Below are 20,913 nucleotides of genomic sequence, written 5' to 3' on the forward strand. Positions count from 1 at the left end.
TATGCTGACCGTTTGTGTTGAAATTTCCGGAAATAATAAACCATGATAGACGCAGGAGGCTACGAACATTGGTCACCCCACCTTACATATCGAAAATGCCTATACCAATACCAAGTCAGAACCATTGCGGTGGTGTCCAACGTTACGGTTTTATCCAGATATCGCCATTTATTGTACGGACTTTCCTTTTGAATTTTGTCTAGAATTCATCAATAATTTTGTTATGACCTTTCATTATCTGAAAACGTGAAAAAACATCATTATAGGCTTGCATATTCGACCCAGCTTGTGCAGGCATTATACAAGGACCATTTCTACAATGGGGTTTTCTTTCCATCTATTATGGTTTCCAAGATTTTGTTCAAAAAAACACGCGCCATTTTTAGTCTTTATTATTCCTAGAATGGAGAATCATATGAGCTAGACTCAGTTTCAACTATTGTAGACAATTCGAAAATATGAAATGGTAGCAAATTACATTCAAAAATAAATAGTAATAATAAACTCCCATTAAAAGTGCACATACAACTGATCAATCTTTAAGATGGTAGAAATAATAAAAAAAAACAAAAAAAAATAAGAAAACTATAAATTATGATATAGTTGAGAAGATTACACAATTACTACAGTTACATACAAGATTGTCAAGCGATAACAGTCATATTGAGGAAAGATAGCACATTACTTATATCCAAATATAGTAGGATAACATGCTGCCAATTTTTTTGAGAATTTAATGCACCGGAATATAATATGGCTATATTATATATCGATGGAAAGCGTATTTCAAGCTCTATCGAAACACATCGACTGTGGTCACGTCGCTAAAAAAAAATGGGGTCAAAGGTCGATCATGATTTTTAAGAAAAAATGTTGCATCATATTTGTATGGCTTACTTCCCTTTACTGGTGAGAAAAATTTTTCATTAACTCTAAAGAACACTACTTAACCTGTCTAAATTTCTTGTTGTCCTGGCTACAACATAAACTATCAGTTTGTTTAGAAACGGTTACCATGTATTATTTTTTTAAAAAAGATAATACCAATAATGTATTAAATGCAGTTCGAAAAAAATAGCAGAAACAATACTTCGTTATTGGCCAAAGTTAATTTTATTGCACATAACGAAACAGTGCATTACTGTATCCTAATTGATTTGGTCTTGGCTTGTTTTTTTTTACTTCATATCGCCGATATTCGTCTTGAACTTGCCAGTGCAAGCTAAAAGAAAGAAACAAACATACTTCCATTAAGTATATATACCTGAACCAGGTTTTTGGAAGGTCATGAAATGCGACAAAAACTGGACCTCAAAGACAATTTTGATCTTTTGTATCAAGAAGTTTTTTTTCGGCTTGAAAATCTTATTAGCAGTTTACTTGAAACACTTTTCTTTAATATTACCCTGGAGTCGAAAGAATAGGTTCTTAACGGAGTTAAGCTGTCGTAAATTAAAAGCAAGTATAAGTATTGAACATTCTGGCAGGTAAACCCGTATCCTTCACATAGACCTATTATGAACATATAGTTTGTGTCTGGATATTGGGGTAGCTTTTGATTTTAAGCCTGGCAGGCTATGAAGATATTTCAATTTCATTGCACCGACCATTTGGGGATAGCATTGATGATAGCGACTTGTTCTACCCCTTTGTTTACCAACCTACCGTATTTCATATTGGTATAGTTTTCCGTTGAAATGAACTAAAAAAAGATAGGGGACTTCGTAAGTTTGGCTCTGTGTGTTCAGTTTATGTTCCCTTTGAGTCTAAAAGTAAAGCAAAATGCAAAATGAAGCATCAAGTGAAACAACATAATTACGATTTCAGCTTGACATAGGTACGAAAATCATTAATATGGTTCTTGATTGCTTTGTAAAGCGTTCATTTGTGGAGGTATATTACGACCGGTTACTGCACAGTGGCTTTCTCCGATTATCAAATATGCAGCACCACTAGTATAGATAACCTATATATACTAGTGGGGCTGTATATTTGATAGTGGGAGCAATCCCCAGTGGTTACTGCATGTATGAGTGGCAGAATATTTTTGAATTGCCAAGACTCCTTGTTTCTTTGTTTATAGATTTTATAATGAGATGAGATTCGGAATCATGGTACATTATATAGTTATAATTGAAAATATAACATTTGTAGTAAATGATATCACTTTAGTCCTAATTTAATTATGTGGAGTTCCTGTCCTTGCATGTCAAAGTTGAAATGTTTTATCGGATATATACAATTAATGCAATCACAATCTTTCATTGTGCCTTCTTATAAGAAAGAAAGAAACATTCCCATTTGTTAAGTATATCTACTCCTTTTCAAATATTTTGGCACTTATAATCTCTTTAGCTAAACTACTGATCCAACCCTGTCTTTTTATATGCTTTAATGTTTTATGGACTAAGATTTCTTTCTACCCAATAATAATCACCCCTCAAATCTACTAGTCTTAGCACTAATGTTGGCAGTTTGAAACACTATTATAATCCGGAATTAAAACGTATCATATTCAGATTTGGTCCGAGTCTTATAAATGTCACTTGAAAAAATGAAGCGGATATCCAAATAACAACACAAATACAAAATTCGTTCGAAGATTTCTTGCAAACTAACCAGAACTACATGTAATCCAGCAGAATATACAGTACACAACATATCATTTGCAAAACGCAACAACACAAGTGTGTAATTTTGACTAAGCGTACTAGTTATTGACAGGCAGCAATATACGGTAGATTATACACGGAATACGTGAAATTCCGCATTCATGAGGAAGCTTGTACCACCGATATTGACCTGTTTGTTTACTTATTTAAAATACTTCTTATGCACAGACCATTTTTATATTGACGGGTGCCTGGGATATTTTTGAAAAAAAATATTAATTTCACTTTGAAGAAAAATTTTAAAAAACCCATTTTTTTCTGTGGCAAGAAAAAAAATAAATGAAGTTTCACAATGGTAAAAAAATAAATAATGTAAAAAAAGTTTAGGAAGAAAAAAATTAGAAAAAAGAAAATGAGAGGATAAGAATCTCATGGGCATATTGTGAATGTATCATAAACTTCCAATCAACATGTTTAATTATATATGAAGAAGTATGTAACAAATGTCTTTAATATGAACATTTCACGCTTATAGTCGCAAATATCATGTTATAATGAGCAACTAAATGGATATCAATATCCAGATACGTATGTTTTATATTAATCCAGTATGTTGAACTACATGTATTAAGAATGATAAAAGTACCTCTATCATAACCAATTTAGAATTTATCTCCAACAGAGAAAAGATAAGAATACCAGGCTGTCCAATCATTTCCCATTGTGGTTCCCCAACGCTTTACTTGTGTTGACTTCTTGACTAATTTTTGCTACCTATAGTTAGACACAAAGGAACTTATGTACGAGACAGTTCGGAACTTTTACAGTTTCTAAATAAGGACATATTTCCTTATACCTGACAATCTTGTATACTAGCATGTTCAGTTATGAACTAATCAAGGCCGCTGAAAACATCTACTTTGAAGTGAAAAAAAGACTATGCTATACTTTTGAACAAGGAGAACTTACTTCTAATATTAGAATAGGTTCTATTAGAATTAGTTCTTAATATGATGTGCAATGGGACAGTCTGAAGCCCTGACATATGCGACATACAAGCATAAGAACTTATTTACTTAATGGTTGAAAAGTTCCCAAACAAGCACAAAATAATTAGTTCCGAGATGATGGCTTTATTGTCTTTAATGGGTCTTTTTATCAGCTTCAAGTGTTATTTAACATTGCTAATAAGAACCTGAACTACTCAAATTTAATTATCTGTTCTTTAAGTCCTCAGTAAATTTCTTAGAGAAAGTGCAAATCCAAATCGAACAGAGTTGAAACTATACAACACTTAAGACTAAATGGTAGTCAAATGTGTCTAATATATAATCTCAACAATTTTATTCATTTAAAAGTTACTCGACTGCAAAATATACAGCTTGTTCTGCCCATTGGCAGAGCGTGTGCTCTCAGACTTAAAGTCAATAAAAAATTATAAACAGTTATTAACATTTGTAACAGAATACTATCCAACATTACACACAATCTTGTATTTGTTACGAAAGCACTGGTCTTATATAATTAGTGACCCTGAATGATCTCAACTATTTGAACGACCACTGAAGCAGACTCTGGTCAAACCTTAATAATGCACGTCTTTCATGAACAGTTAAACTATAAATATTTTTTCATATCACTTTTTATCTGTTTAGGATAAAATCATTACCTGTATATACTGTTCTTTAAATATGCATCTTTTATATAACACATTTAATTAGGAAACTAATTAATATTTTCATTATTTGATCGGAAGCCAGTGCAACATTCGTGAAGTATTCTTGTGATATGTGTATATATATTACAAAATACATTTGATTTTACTTAACTGTAATTTTTCATCCGCAGATGAAACTTTTCTTCCTTAAGACTGCGTCACGCATTGCGAGCTGGAACGTGCGGGCATTATACAAACCGGAAAAGTTGTCCACGCTGCAAGAGAAATGGATAGCTAAAACCTTGGGACGAAGTTAGATGGAATAATCTTGAGCGGTCATACTATCTACAAGGCAAACTCTACTGCACTCTACACCAACAAACGAGGATGGTAACCATCAACATGGAATAGGAATGTTACTCAACAATAAGGCCAAATCATCACTTATCGAATGGAATCCTGTGAGTGAAAGAATTGTCGTGGCAAGATTTATGTCAAAATATAAAAAGTAACCGTCATTCAATGCTACACTTATACCAACGCAGCAGGGAAAGAAGATAATATAAAGATGAGTTTTACAACCAGCTCCAAGCTACCCTAGGTAGAACACCACGGGACATTTTGATTGTAATGGGTGACGTTAATGCCAAAGTCGGAAAAAGATAACACAGGGATAGAACTCATCTTGGGAAGGAAGAAATTGGTAACAATCAATTCAAAGAAAATGGAGAACTCTTTGCAGATTTATGCCCCCACTACGATTTGGTCATAGGAAGTACAACATACCCTCACAAGGATATAAACAACCTGGGTATCTCCAGACATGAAAACTAGAAACCAGATAGAGCACATTACAGTCGCCAGGAGATGGAGAGAGCATTACAGATGTTAGAGCTAATTGAGATGCTGATATAACATCCGATCATCAACTTGTGGTGGCTAAATTTAAGATCAAGATAGCCAGGGCAGATAGACAACACCAGATTAGAATCAGAAAGTAAAGCATAAGGAAGAGGCGCAGTAAACAAACAATTGGAGAGAGAGTAAAATCCAAATATAACACCACATGCCAAGAAAAACTTAGATTTTCAAAGAAGGAATGCAAGATATGGTAACTGACGATACAATCGAGACAACTAAGAAGCGTAGGTGTGCTAAAATACAACTTGACCATGTCAAAACAGAGTTGAAGAAAAAATAGTTGATGAGGTAACACATAAGCATCAGGAATGTAAATGGAAAGACCAAACAGGATAAAAGAACCTACATCAATGAGCTCGCTTCAAAAGCAAAGAACGCAATGGCCAGAAATGACACCAAGACTGCGTACAACATCACATGCCAACTGGCAACTAGGAAGACCAACACATCCAAACCAGTGATAGACAAAGATCGCAATGGTGTAACCAACCTAGATCGACCACTTTTAAATTGAAAAAGATATACCAGAAGCTCCTGATTTACCTCCCGGAGAAGACCTTGATGATGATATTTGCCCAGTCACGAAGGGTGAAATCATAAAAGCTCTATGGAGAATCAGGACTGGAAAAGCCCCATGACCGGACCAAACTCCACCTGAGTTCTTGAAGAACAACCCAGAATACACCTACAGCATCTTGTTGGGGTTTAACGCCCGAGCAGCAATATTTCAGCTATATCCAGGCTGTAAACATGAGATAGACAATAAAAAAATGAAATGATGATGAAATGAAAAATGGAACGGGGCACAAGGATAACGGGGTCGACAATTTTTTTATTGGCACTTACCAAAGAAGGGTTCTTTAACGTGCAAGGAAGTGTCATCTTTCCCAACACGTTACACCACTATGATTTTCCGTATTATGGCCTGACAACCCCAGCATGTTAAATGCCAGGGTTACCCCATTCCATCACCTGGGGCAAACAACCCAGTTGCTCTGTGGGCAGAACGCCCTTAGCCCCCCCCCCCCCACCAGAGTTCTGAGCACTATTTAGTTGCCTTTTACGACAAGCTTAGCGCTGCTACGGGCCTATTCTTTTGACACCCGCCCGAAGCCCTAAAGCATCTTGCATGAGCTGTTTGACAACATCTGGAAAACAGTGAAAATCCCTGAGGAGTGGAGTTTTGGTTACATCATTAAGCTTACAAAGAAGGGCGACCTGAGCAACTGCCAAAACTGGAGAGGAATTAAGCTATACTTCCGAGGAAAGTCCTATCAAGAGTCATTCTGGAAAGAATCAGGGCAGCAATAGATACAAACCTCCGTGATGAGCAAGAAGGATTACGATGCGGTTAATCATGTAATGACCAAATTTCCACGTTACGGGTCATCATTGAGCAATCCACAGAATAGAGATCATCCCTCTACCTCAACGTCGTGGACTTCAAAGAGACCTCAGACATAGTTGACAGAAATACACTTTATATGTACTATGACACTATGGAATCCCTGTCAAATAGTAAAGATTATCCAAGGACTCTACAAAACCACCAAATGCCACAATTCCACACTCTCACCATCCTCCAGTGTACATAAAGGAGTACGCCAAGGTTGTCTCCTGTCACCCCTATCTCCTCAGTAGCCATAGACTGGATTATGAGAACACTGTTGTCACTATCTAGAGGAATCCAATGGTGACTCACTACAAAGATAGAAGACCTTGACTGCAGATGATGAGAGCCTTCTATCCCACCAATTCCATCACATACAACTGAAGACATCGGCCTCGTACGAAACAGCCACATCAACTGGTCTAGAGAGAAACACCAATAAAAGCAAGTCATTCAGAGTTAACATACATAACCCGGTAGCCACCATGCTCAATGGTGATTCCATTGAAGACGTTAGCAACTTCACTTACCTTGGCAGTGTCGAAACAGACAAAGAAAACCGAATATGACCAACAGGTCTTCGTAAGCAAATGCCTCAGACAGATTCTACAAATCAGATGGCCTGAAAATTACCAGAGCTATGGAAACCTACCAACCAAACACCAAAAACTCTCGAGAGTGGAATCCGCAAGGCAAAAGAAGGGGTAGACGGGTAGGTTGGCCAAGCATAAATGATTGTGACGTGGGCTGCTTCCATGCATGATTTTTTTTTGGCCTATCATAGGGGAAGCTTCCCGGCCTGCACGAGTCCCAGACTTTCTCATGCTATCGCAGGTGAAGCTTCCTGGACTGCACGAATCCCAGACTTTCTCTTGCTTTGTTACGGGTTATAAAAAAAGAAGCAGCTCCTTGTCCAATTCCTGGCTACAGACAAGGCATTGTCTTGTTTAGGCCAAGTAAATTTTATCCAAACCTCACCAACAATATGCAAATCTACTAATTTATTTTATTTAGTCTCAACAAGAAAAAAAAATCTGATTGAACTGAATCTTTACTTTCATATACCCTCCATTGATATCTATATAATATTTTCCATTTATTGTTTATCGTAAAGTGGACTGGCAAAAAAATCTGCCATATTCCTGAAAAAAATTAGAATTCATTTGCTATTGAAAAGAAAAAAAATAATTTTAAGAACAGTAAGAAAAAACATCCAGCTACATTGAAAATCCCAGCCCCCCCCCCCCTTCACCTCAGTATAAAAATTGGCGGTGCTTTATCATTACACAAGACTGAGAGTTAATTCAGAAGGTACCTGGTTACAAAATCTATATATTTAAACCCATTGTGGTCGATAAACATATACAGATTTTATACAATTGATGAAAATTGTCTTAAAATTAGCACAAAAATACGGTCTACAAAAAACTACGTCAATATTTTCTGCATGACAATACTTAATTTAAAATTCAGCTTCGTGTTATCCTTAATGCTTACTTTGAAAGACACTTAGATCTTAAAGACATTTTTTAGCGTTTTCATAAGCAAAGTTGACTTTTTTTTTATCAGCTAGCCTGTATTTGTGAAGGAAACAGGGCGCCCTCACAAAACGCAAAATTTTACAAATTATGACCACAATAAGTTTGTACGACAATTCTATTTAGAAAATAAAATGATTTTCCTAAAAAATGATACCTAATACAGGCGTATTATAGTTAATTTCGTTACTTGGAGACTTTTTGTCAAGGAAGTCTATGTATAGACCGAACTTGACTTAAAGATCGTCGGCAATCAAATTACGTAACCAGGGTAGACAAAAAACTACCAAAATAACACTCCGCGTGTTATTCTCCATGCAATTACTTAAAGATAGCGCTCCGCCGCCGATCATACTCCATGTCAAATATGTGATGTTTACTTTACGTAAGACATGGGCGTGTAACGATATTGAAGCTTTTTAATGTGTTGAACAGCAATATTTCTATGATAATATTATATCTCTGCTATCCTACTAAAACGGTGTAATTAGGTAAAACGGGTGACCACGTGTTTAATCATGTAACAGTTAGCTAGGTCACATGATACATGTACAGGTATTTAGTTGGACTTTTTTTGAAGCAATATTTGGGTGGATTTTGAAAGTTTTTTAATAAATAGACATAGAATTCCAGCATTAACCAAAAAATCCTTTTTTTTTGTGAAAGGAATGAAAAAATGCACCCTTTCAGTTTCAATCTTTTTTGGTTAATGTTGGAACTCACTATGAAATAAGTTGCAAAAGATTGAAAAAATGCCATTTTATTTACTGAATAGCCTTCAAGACGGTTTTTGTGCAATCGTTTCTCAATCGTTAATTTTAAAATTACAAACTTAATGCATAAAATTGACAATTTACTATATGAGTTATATGATAATTTAGTTTTCTTCCGAATTTTTGAATTTTGTTTACCAATTATTTCAGTAGGCAGAATAAGGCCTTATGGGCTCTCATCCTTTGTTGACCCCATTGTCCTTGTGTCCCATCCGATTTTTCATTTCATCATCATTTCATGTTCATTTTATCATCCATTTCATGTTCATCGCCTGAATATAGCTGAAATATTGCTGCTCGGGCGTTAAACCACAACAATCAATCATCTATCAACCTTTATTAGCAGATTTTCTAGTATTGAAATATTATCATGTGTTCGACTTCCCTATTAAGTCTAAGAAAAGTAAGTCAGTTGCGTTCATTAGATGTTCAGATGTACTTCTTGTTTAGTAAGTACTACTTACGAGTCAGTCTGTAAGAATCACGCAGTGGGTGAAATATGAGTCAAACTACGAGTTTCATACCATGTGTTGTAGTTACCTCTAAAAGATCGGCGGGAAAATGATGGACTGGTCAGTCTTTTTCTAATAAATCAAGTAATTCTCCGAGTCACTTAAATTAATTCGTATACGCAATGGGGGTGCACGTGTACCGTTAATTCAATTATGAAATCAACTAATCAATTACCGGTAAATCACGGTCACAGGTGGCTGCACATCCGCTGAAATGGACACACACCTGTCAATTAATTTCGAATAAACAATTAGGAGACAGGTAGACAGGATGTTTATACACTAATAAAACCACGCAGACTGTAATTTATAAGGGTTGACAATTTTTTTTAATGTCCGATATTGGAAAATAGTCGTCGGTCATTTGCAAAATTTGTCGGTCAATGACCGGCATTTTTTACCGTTTCCGGACCCTTGGTTATGACAAAAGCTACCATTTAAAAAATAATTTGGATATTTGCACCATCAGAATCAAAGAAAGAACGGCAAGATTTTACATATCATGGTGGTAAATTGAAATGCACTGAAAATGAACATTTCAATGACAGACAACTCTGTCAAAACCTTTATTTTTCTAACATTCACTTGCGAAAAATCTGGAAAGGTCAATTGATGCAAAGATCAAATAATTTTTTTTTTCAAATTGAAAACGCATCCTTGAGTGAAATTGTATTGTTATATCGGTGGAGTTTTGATATGCATCTTTCTGATTTCTCCCATCTTGCCTGGTTTTTACAAACACTTACACTTAATAGTCAGAATTGGTTTTCAGTACTTCTAGTACAGTAAATAATACTACTTAATATTTTGATTGGTTGATTGGTTAAACGCTTGAGTTCAAGGCAATATCTAGATGCTCATCAGCAATCTTATTTCAAATAGTACAACTTAATGTGGGTCAATATGTTCTTCTAAATATTAAGCCTTCACAATGCACGTATACAATACAATGTACTACTTATTTGTCTGACACTCTTATCTTAATTTGCCCCTGTATTACGGGATATAAGATAAGGTTTCGTCAGTTTGCCGAAAGTTCCCACACATGTTGGTATTACTTTGTATTTCTGCCATTTTGGCAGTAGGTAAGTATAACATATATTGAATGATCATGTAACAGGTTTTTCTCTTATTTTGATTGTTAGATTCCAAGAAAAACATAAGATCACCGTTGTATTGCTAAATAATATTTTAATAATTCTTAAGGTATATAAATTTAGTTGTAAATTTCTAATGATTTTTAACCCTTAATGATATAAGTGTACACGTCAGACATTTTCCCGTAGGATAAACGTGGCAGACATTGACAATATAATAGCTGTGCTCGATAACAGAATGGGCATAAACTACTATAGTTATTTTTTAACTTAAATAAGCACCTTAAATGTATTCTGACAAAGACAGTTCAAAATATAAACTTTACATACATAAGGGGCGGTTTCAGGCTTTCCTGGCTTGTGACTGGTTTCCTTTCTATGGGGAATGATTAATAGGAGGGAGAGCAGTGTTTACCAGAAAATGAGGGTCGATATATGGATAAAGGGGAATAGTTTATGGGGATGGGGAATGATGTATTGGAGGAAGGGAAATAACAGATGTGGAATGGAGTATGGAAGGATGGGGAACTATGAATGGATGTTAGGAAGTGGTGAATGGATGATGGAAAATGGGAGGATGGGGATTTGTGTATGGAAGGACAGGAAATGGTGTATTTGAGAATGGAGAATGGTGTATGGAAGGATGGTGACTGATGTATGGAAAATAGGTACTGTTTTATGGATAATGTAGATTGTTGTATTGAGGTGATGGTAGGGTACGTAGGAGGACAGGGAATGATGTATGATGATGGGACGTGCAGTGTGAATGATAAATTGTTGTATGTAGACGGGGAAAGTGGGAATTTGAGAATGGGAAATCGTGTATTAGGATGGGGACTGTTGTACGGATGATTAAGTCTGTCGTATGGGGTGAGGATCGGAGGTACATGTATGTGAGAATATGGAATAATGTATGCGATGATTGGGAACGGTACGTAGGAGAATGAGCGGTGTATTGGAGGATGGGATTAATGTATAGAGGATAAAGAAAGTAAATGTGACGTGGAACAAATTCAGACTTTTGTTGTCTTATTTTATAGAGCATTCTTCTGTGGATTCTTGTAAGATTTTTTATGTGTTATTGATGAGAAACGTTTCCTACAACGGTTTCTTACAAGTTGATGTGCAAAATTGCATTAAGCAAATGAAGATATAACCAAATAAGAGTTTTTCCGCTACACATTCACTACATACAATTTTGTACCTGAATAATTTAAACATTTACAAACAACAATGTAAGTAAATATGTATAATTAAAGCTTGAGACAGAAAAAAATACATGGCCGATATGAATTTTATCGATAACTAAACGGTCCCACTTGTTTTACCCCTGTTTTCTCTCCGTTAATTCCAATGTTAGAAAAAAGTAGCACTGTGTTTTCCATTTTTTTTGTTGCATAACTTGTGCATGCTTTCACATCCTTTATATGGACATGTCGTATACTATGGTGGTCGTTCGATAATTTGCTAAAACCAGCGGCTTTTCACTCGGCCTGGTTCCGTGTGTGTCAAACAACGTGTTATTGAAAGACTCATGAGCACAGATACACGGAATTAAGTATAAATGGTAAGATAAGTAAGTCGGGCGTTTTATCCGGTCTTCGTATAGGATTTGTGAAACAATAATCATAGTCATCTATGAATCCCACCTTTAAGGAATAATATTACGTTCCGAAGTGCATAATATTCTAGTTGAGTTTTCGCTCTGCTATCATTCACAGGACAATGCCAGGACCCAAAAGTTGTTGCTTTTACAAAAGGATTAGTTGCGCATGCCCATTATACAGCCGGAGAAATCATTATGTACAACAAAGAAATAACAAATATAAACAGCCAGTTTACCAGTGACGGAAAATTTCAGGCTCCCGTCGATGGGATCTATTCTTTCCATTTTTACGCCCTTAGTCGTAGTGACTCTGAAGTTTGGATAGAATTCTATAAAAATGAGGATTATTTAGCGTCAACCTACGCCTACACCGCTAGTGATTGGGCAGATGCAGGCAATACCTTGATACTTGAGCTACAAGCAGGGGACACAGTCTATGTCAAGGCTGTAGATGACTACGACAATTCTTTATATGGGGCTGCTAATGAAATTTATACCACGTTCACGGGTGAACTTCTGTTTTCGGAAAAATCAGGTAATCTGATATATTTTCTTCGGAAAAATATATCTTTTGTAAATAAGAATTGGCATGTTGTGCCGTCAGTAAGAATGGCATCGGTAGTTTTGTCTTCTGAAAAAAAAAGGTAGATTTTCTCTTATGAATTGTTAATTGATTTTGCCAATATAAATTTGTCAAAATTGAAAGTATTTCGTATAATTTAATTGCCAATTGTTTACGAGTCAAAATTAATAACAGATACTGATTTAAAGTATTCAGTATGAGATTATTTGAAGTACGAATATTTGAAATACGGAGTTCAGATATACAAAATAATTTAAACTGAGAAACTTTAACCCAAAGGCTTTGGGTTTACCAAGTTACAATTGTAGGAAAACTCAAATAAAATGTACACATTGCGTGACTTATATTCAGAAGAACATATTTTTTCGGCTCAACAAATTAACTGCTTCAAATTGCAGGTACATCAAATCCAATAGCATTCACTGTCGGTCTTGACAAAAATGTTACCATGCCTAGTGGAACTAATGTCATGTATGATAAAGTTATCACCAACGCTGGAAACGGCTTTGATATAAGTTCCGGGGATTTTGTGGCACCGCAAACTGGCACTTACATGATCCATTATCATGCACTTTCAGAATTAGGAGAGGTAAATTGACCAATGCAAACAACCATTTCATAAAGGAAATATGTCCTATCCAAAAAGACTAACATCACAGACTTGTGCAGTGAAAAAGAAAAAAACATTACTTATTTTACAACGGAATACTTGCGAGCTTCCTGATCTTAAAAAAAATATTTAGTTCAATTACCAAGCTTGTTTTTTTTCACGGTTTTCTCGGAGTTTAGTTAAAGCGGACGTTTTTATTATTATTATTATTTTTTTGGAAATCTTAGAGTGCTATAATATAACTACAATAAATGTTATCTTTTGTTAAAATGTACTAGACAAATGACAACACGTATATGATTGAACAAATTAGACGTCAGTTTTGCGTTTTTTCTGTACAGATTAGGTCGGTTTTTGTTTTTCATGAATAGTTTCACTTTATTTATTTTGGGGCCTTTAACAGCTTGCTTTATGGCATGGGGTTTTCCCATCATTGAAGATCATGTGGTGACCTGTAGAAATTAAGTGTTCGTTGCTATGCTTTAGGTGGATGATTTTATTATTGGCAATCATACCATATCTCCTTTGTTTTATATTGAGAAATAATAATTAAAAAAAACAAACAAGGAAACAGTTAACATTAAGATAAAACATTCTGAAGGCAATTTCCAAACCAACGTTACTGAAAAAAACCTATTTATACTAAGCTCTTGTTTCATGTATTCCAATATACTTCAAGGAAATGTTTTTGGACCTGTATAAGAATGACCAGTACATCAACTCAGCATATGGCCAGGCCCCTCATACCTGGGCTGATGCCGGAAACAGCGCCATATTAGATTTGCAGGCTGGCGATCGGGTCCGAGTTAAAAGCAGACAGGGAGAAACTGTAGTACTATATGGCCTTCCAGATGAAATTTATTGCACATTCTCTGGTGTACTACTAACTTCACAGAATGCACCTGATTCAGGTTAGAACGTGGATTTAAATATTTTCACTTTTTAGGCCGACAATTATTCAAATCAATTTGAAATTTCATTACAGCCTGTGTTGCAGACCAGAAACTTTAAATTACCAGTAGACACTCCATGAGCAGACCTAACCATCTGTTTTAGATCCGAATCCCAACCGCAGACCAAATAACCACTTTCTTATTTAAGTATTACTTCGCTAATTTATACAGCACTGTCTTGGGTGTTAATGTTCACCAAGCATTCGCACAATCTATTTAACATTGTGGTGTACAGAACTAATTAGCATAAAGAGACGGGGTTTGGTACTGGGTAAGCCAGAGGTTTAAAAGCTTTTAAATATAGAATATATCTCTGAGCATGAGCTTAACTAGGTGAAGATATTTTTATTTCAAGCATACACACAATAACAGGCGTTTTAAAATGACAACTTTTTTGAAGGTATGACAGGGACGGAGTTATATAAGAGGATGCGTCCAATCGAGAAATTGATAAAAAGGGCTGGTTAAGGCTATCATTTTTTTCCCTTTTGTCACAGTTCTACATAGATTTAAAAAAAAACCCAAAAAACAAAAGAGTGGTTTCTCATCCACAGAACCCTTTAAAAACATATCTAATTTGTAGGATTGTCGGTTAAAGAGACCAATCAAATTTGCTAATTGCCGATAGATTTTGATTTGACGTAACTTCTTTTTAATATTGGAAATGTTTATTGCATTTATTCCACAACTAAAGGAATTATTTATTTAATTTTTAAGTCATATTTCAAAGAACAGCAGCGTAGTAAGTGCAATTTTTTACTATTACGCATAAATGAAAAAAGCCTTCAACTTAACCCTCAGCTGCAAATATCTGTATTAGGTGTACACATACACTCACCCGTCAATCCTTTTAGAATTTTGATATACAAGTTTTAGAGCTGATAATAACTGTTCTTTATTTCGATATTACATTTAATGCAATAACCCTTTCCCAATCACCTTTCATTTACCTAAGATACTGGAACAAATGGATCACACCGTATTCAGCATGATTTTTAATACCCGGTTCAATATAATTCTGAGACCCCCATATCAGCAAAGAATGATCCATGCATGGGGTGGTGTTCTACAGCCATTTCCCCGTAAAGAAACCCTCCCCGTAAAATTGTTATATAAAGTGGTCCTCCTTGACAAAATTGTTAAAGAAATACTTGTACTATATTAGTCATTTCCAACATTGACAAAAGGAACGGAATGGCTAAATAGTAGTACTTCCCCAAAACTATTTTTTAAAATTAAAATAAAGGTAGGTTTTAAACAGTTAAACAGTGTTATAAGAGACAAAACCTATAATCTAATTATTTGGAGTTTCAAAATAAATATTTAGTGATCCTTCGAGGAGCACACTTGTTCATGAAATATATATTAGATATTTGCTACACCAAGAAACATGTCTATTGACAAGACAACTATCACATGAATAAGTCTGACTGTATCTCACGTATCAACACCAAATTTCCCATCAATATAATTCAATCCCTAACTTTGGATGTTAATACATGTAGTTTAAATGAAATGGGTCATAAGAAGTCAAAGAAAGGATAAAAGTAACTATTATTAAGCTGAGGATTTCTTCAAGTTCCATATTCCATAATATAATTATCCTTATTTTTTTTCAGGTGCAAACGCAGGAAACATTCAGGCTTTTTCTGCAGCCTTAACCGCCAACAAAAACAGTGGTGCCGCCAATTCCAAGATCGTGTGGGATAAAGTTTACTCCAACCATGGTGGAGGATTTGACCAATCGACTGGAGTTTTTACTGCCAAAGTTGCAGGTGTTTACGTATTCAACTTCCATTCTCTGGCACAGCAAGACGAAGAAGTCTGGCTTGAACTGTACCACAATATGCAGTATGTCAATTCTCTGTATGGGCACGCTCCCCATGGCTGGGCCGGGGGAAGTAACACTGCTGCTCTAATGCTGAACGTTGGTGATACAGTGTATGTCAACATGAAAGACACTAATACAATGATATATGGAGCTACGGACGAAATCTATTCCACATTTTCGGGATATCTTTTAACACCCATGCATGGAGGTGGTGCTATTGTTGGATAAATTTAATAGTTCAGAGTTGATCGTTTTTTTAATCTGCGTCTGCATACCTATAGGGTAAAACCTTGACCTTCATTAGGTTAAAGAGCAATATCGTTACTTTAGAGAAATATTAATACTTACATGTAGTAATGCAAGCAGCAGTTTTTTTTTTTTGGTTTTTTTTTGTTTTTTTGTTGTTTTTTTTTTGCATATGACAAATGTTCAACGTTATACAAATAATGCCGTATTAGAATCTTCAGTATGGCCTGGATATATGTTTTTTTAAGTAACAATATGTCATTATTGAACTCAGCCTATATCTCTATTACTGATCCATGTTTAACCGCATCATTCAGGGGCGTGTCCAGGATATTTGAAAGGGGGGGCGTAGAATAAAAAATTTTTGGACCTTTTTTGGCTTAAAAACATAAAATAATAGAGAATTGCACTAATGTAACGGTTCCTGACTTGGAGCATGTATATTTTATAGTTAAAGTGTCAGGGTGTGACATTTTTTATGCCGAGTTAGTGTCACACAAAACAACCAAAATTCATGTATTATACTGATTTACTTACCGTTTTTGGTTGTTTAAAAAAGGTGTCCAAGACACCTTGACACGATTTTAAGGTCTTTTGACGTTTTGTTTTTGACATCGACATCTTTGCGAATTCTTTATCACATCAACAACAATGGATACTAATCGCAGAGTCGAACACGCCGGACTCCGAGAAACGAAATTTTACGGTTGATGATGACCCATCAAATTGGGGAATCAGTATAAAAAGAAATCAGAGTATGTGTTTAATTAATGAATATGATAAATTGCCATCATTCAATACAATACTAGCAGATTATAACGATAGTTTTTTTTTTTTTTTTTTTTTTTTTTTAAAGGGGGGCGTACGCCCATTACGCACTTACCTGGACCCGCCCCTGCAATGAACAGTAAAACAAGTACTATCTTTAAAAAAAGATACACAACGCAGTAAAATTTTGTTCTTTTTACTAATATTTTTCTACATTTCATTCAAGAAAATAACACATGGCACGCAATTTCGATACTGTTTTTTTCGAACGCCACTAAGTTATTAGTATTTGGCCAATCGGGAAACAGAATTGTGACCAGCTGACTTGGGTTTCCATGGAAGAGCGTCTTTTAGGTCCAAGGGTAAAAAGTGAAAGTATACCGACTGCGTCGGGAAAAAACAGTACTGTTAAAAGGGAGGGAGAGTAAACATCTGGGATTACCTATCAAACATTCTGATCTATTAATGAAAAACGATTCTTTAAACATTTAAAACACATTTCACATTTTTTACATCACACAAATTCTGGAACCATCACCGAAAAATAATAACTATATTATGAAAAAAAATCCTATTATTTCCACCACAAAATGTTCATCTAGTATGACTTTCTTATGTAGGAGTGCCCAGGTAAATGTAAACAAAACAAAAAAACAAAAAACAAAAAAAAAAGAAAGAAACCAAGTGTGTTTGTGTATAGTATGCTTGACATTTGCTCTTTAGTTATATGAAAAAGGACAACATATAGGATTTGTAAGTCTCGTCATGTGACTCTCTGTGGTTTCACGAGTATGGGCCCTAGTCTACCATTCAAATGCATAAAGATTTGTCATTTTCAGAGCATTGGGTTCAGTATATAATAAATGCAAAACATATTTTCGTGTAAAAATACCAATAAAAATGACAAATATCTATTTCCACATGATAAAAATGTCAAGAAAAGGCGTAAAATGGAAGATTTTGCATTGTAATAAGTAACCAATAAAATACAGACCGGTTTTCGAATTTCAATACATTCTACACCAGAAATTCCGGTAAGGAAAATGAAACTAGAACGAGACTTACAGACCCTATTCATGTAGAAAAATACAAACATATCATTGTATTGCATTTGTCGATATGCTGTACAAATGTTAATGATAATAATGTAAACATATTGGAAGATCTTAATTCATTTTTACAAGAAGTACGAAAAACCAAAACTGTCGACATAGGAAGCCAAATCCACCACCAAGAGGTTCTACCATATGCAATACAAGGAATGAAGCCTCTGTGTTTTAGGTATTTTGAAATTTGTAATACTGCAAATTTTGACAAATATAATAACTACAATCTGATAAAATTTGGGATCAGAAAAGTCAGACAACTGGGTTGGTGAATATCCTCATACCAACCCAACCCCCAACCCCCCCAAAAAAAACCAAAAAAAAAAAAAAACCGTAACTCACACATAACAAATCAAGTAAATGAGAAAACCAATGCCACTAATAATTTGGTGCATACACCAAGTTTATGAGGTATAATAACAGAATACCCTAGAAGTGACGTGGTGTATGGGAGCATGGTGAACGGCACATTTGATCTCGTAACTTTGAGTTGTTTTTATTCTACTAAAGGCACACAATGTTGACCAATTAGCAACTACACTGTGGACAACATATGTTGACCTTCACCCTGAACATCGCACCTCTGGGCAATGTTGCATGCACCATTGCAGCATTCAAACAGTGTGTGTTTTTTTTTGTCAAATGCATGTACCATAAGCATCCAGTAAGGAAGCAGTCATTAGAAAACCAGACACATGACACAAACTAAAACACTTCGAGAAAATACATTAACGTTCTGGATTACCTACATGTATAGCGAAACGCCTGGAAATTGGTCGGGGAGGGGCGATAAAGGGGGTAATAAAGGGAGCCACGTTTCTAGGGGAAATCAAAGAATACAGTTAAGGAATAAAGACGCAATAGGGAAAAGCAAACACACACAAAGTCTTTACAAAAAACTTTAAATTTCATTTAGACCAATATTCGTACTATGGGACGGTAAATGGAAGAACAAAATATTCTAGAAGTGCAATGGCGTTTTTGGAATATGGGTAACGATGTAGTGGGGTTCATTACTTTGTTTGGTTTCAATAAAATGTCAAACTTGAAGAATCTATACAATGTTGAATTATATTTATTGAAATTGATTGATGTTGAATCAACCACTGCATGACACTTTGGCACGACTGTCTACTAATATAAATATACTGATACACGCTTTAAAAATGTTCTTGCTTGAGTCCTCTGCCCGTTCAATTATTTCAATGAAATGTAAATACAAGAATTGAGAAATGTATATGTAAAAGGCAATACGATATTGGTCTATTAGGAACGGCATATTTGAGACTATTACTTTGTCTAAGTAGTTTTCTTTTTAATAAAATGTTACATTCGATGGATTACCACACGGTTGACTCAGGTAGAGTTGTATCACCCTCTACACGACTCTTTGAATACACAGAAAATCAATATAAGGATTACGAAACACAATTTTATAAATTGTTATTTTCTCTTTAATTCTAGAAGTATGTTTACACTAAGTTAAATAAAGTGTACTGAAATATTTCTTTTATTTCTACAGCAGTTTACATTGGACAATTGTGCAACCAAATGTGGTTTCTATCCAACAGCTGTGCCACACGTTGCCATTAAGGAAGTAACCTTTTAAGAATGTCAAAACATTGGTAGACTAGATTCATGACACAAATTTAGGTTAGCGCGAAATTATAACGAAAACAAATGCATTACATTTAAGTTAAATGCATAGGAAAAACATTTGGCAGGGACGTAAAAAGAGTCTTTGTCTAAAACGCTATATTCCTGGAGACCAGAGTCCGATCTTTGAGGAACGGTAAATGGAAACGAGAACAGTATATTCTAGAAGGGCAGTGTTTTCTGATAATATAAGTAACGGTATATTGAAAATAGTTACTTTGAATCATTTTTATTCACGGAAGTTTCAATTACACTAAATTGAATTATATGGAGTTAAAGGGTAATAAAGAGAACCAAGATTCGAGCGGAAGTCAAAAGAATTAATACACGACAGGGAAAAAGACAGACACCACAACGAACATGAAATAAGTACAATAATAGGTACAAATACAAAGTAACAAAAGTAAATGAGCAACCTGGACTCCATTAAATTTTGAGAGATGGACCGAGCAGGTACATCGGTAGGGTTGGCTTCCACTGTTTTTCTAGAAACACCCGCTGAGTTGCTAATAAAATGTCGCGTCCAAGGTTGACGAAAGAGAAAAGAAACTATAATACGCTGCACAAATCGGTTCTCATGGGCAGATGGATACACCAGAATAATCCACGTAATGTATTTATTTAAAACTTCACTGTGTTATTTGTTATGTATCTTTCTATATCGTATTTTATTTATTTTTGTTGCAACATTATGACCGTGCATTTGCATATCAACTCATCATAGTTCAAAAGTCTACCAGTAATACATGGTTTTTAAATCATGTTATACATTTTCATTGAGTTTTGGTTTTAGTACTTAAGGCATTTCTTTAAAATTCATATAATTATTATAAACGAATTTTTTGTCCGACAAAATGCATAAAATGTAATTATGAGGTCTATGGAACGCCAAAATCTACCGTAACAATTTAAATTATATTGGTAAATTTTTATAAAAAATATTTACCGAAACTGACAAACTCTAGGCAATAGTCAAAAAGGAAAGTAAAAACAGGGAAGTCCACATAACGAATGGCAATATCATTATGGCAAACCCTGGGCAGTTGGAAACAAC

The 20,913-nt window shown here is 35.0% G+C and overlaps 1 protein-coding gene and 1 long non-coding RNA gene across 2 annotated transcripts; one reads left to right on the top strand and one right to left on the bottom strand.

Annotated features, from left to right (window-relative positions):
* Window positions 1-741: 741 nt before the first annotated feature.
* Window positions 742-2,725, bottom strand: LOC148617808 (uncharacterized). Its single transcript, XR_015922536.1, has 3 exons — window positions 2,620-2,725; window positions 1,666-1,766; window positions 742-1,222 (listed from the first exon to the last, which is right to left on the bottom strand). It is a non-coding gene; the product is annotated as an uncharacterized LOC148617808 (long non-coding RNA).
* A 7,609-nt stretch (window positions 2,726-10,334) lies between these two features.
* LOC148617809 (complement C1q tumor necrosis factor-related protein 4-like) lies at window positions 10,335-16,326 on the top strand. The gene is made up of 5 exons (XM_088585385.1): window positions 10,335-10,488; window positions 12,222-12,641; window positions 13,088-13,278; window positions 13,979-14,210; window positions 15,872-16,326. Exons 1-5 carry the CDS (start codon window positions 10,449-10,451, stop codon window positions 16,309-16,311), a joined length of 1,323 nt encoding a protein of 440 aa, XP_088441511.1. The 5' UTR covers window positions 10,335-10,448; the 3' UTR covers window positions 16,312-16,326.
* The last annotated feature ends 4,587 nt before the right edge of the window (window positions 16,327-20,913 follow it).

Source organism: Perna viridis, chromosome 5, assembly GCF_037379345.1.
Source record: "Perna viridis isolate PV_CMFRI_1.1 ecotype Kerala chromosome 5, ASM3737934v1, whole genome shotgun sequence".
NCBI lineage: Eukaryota > Metazoa > Mollusca > Bivalvia > Mytilida > Mytilidae > Perna > Perna viridis.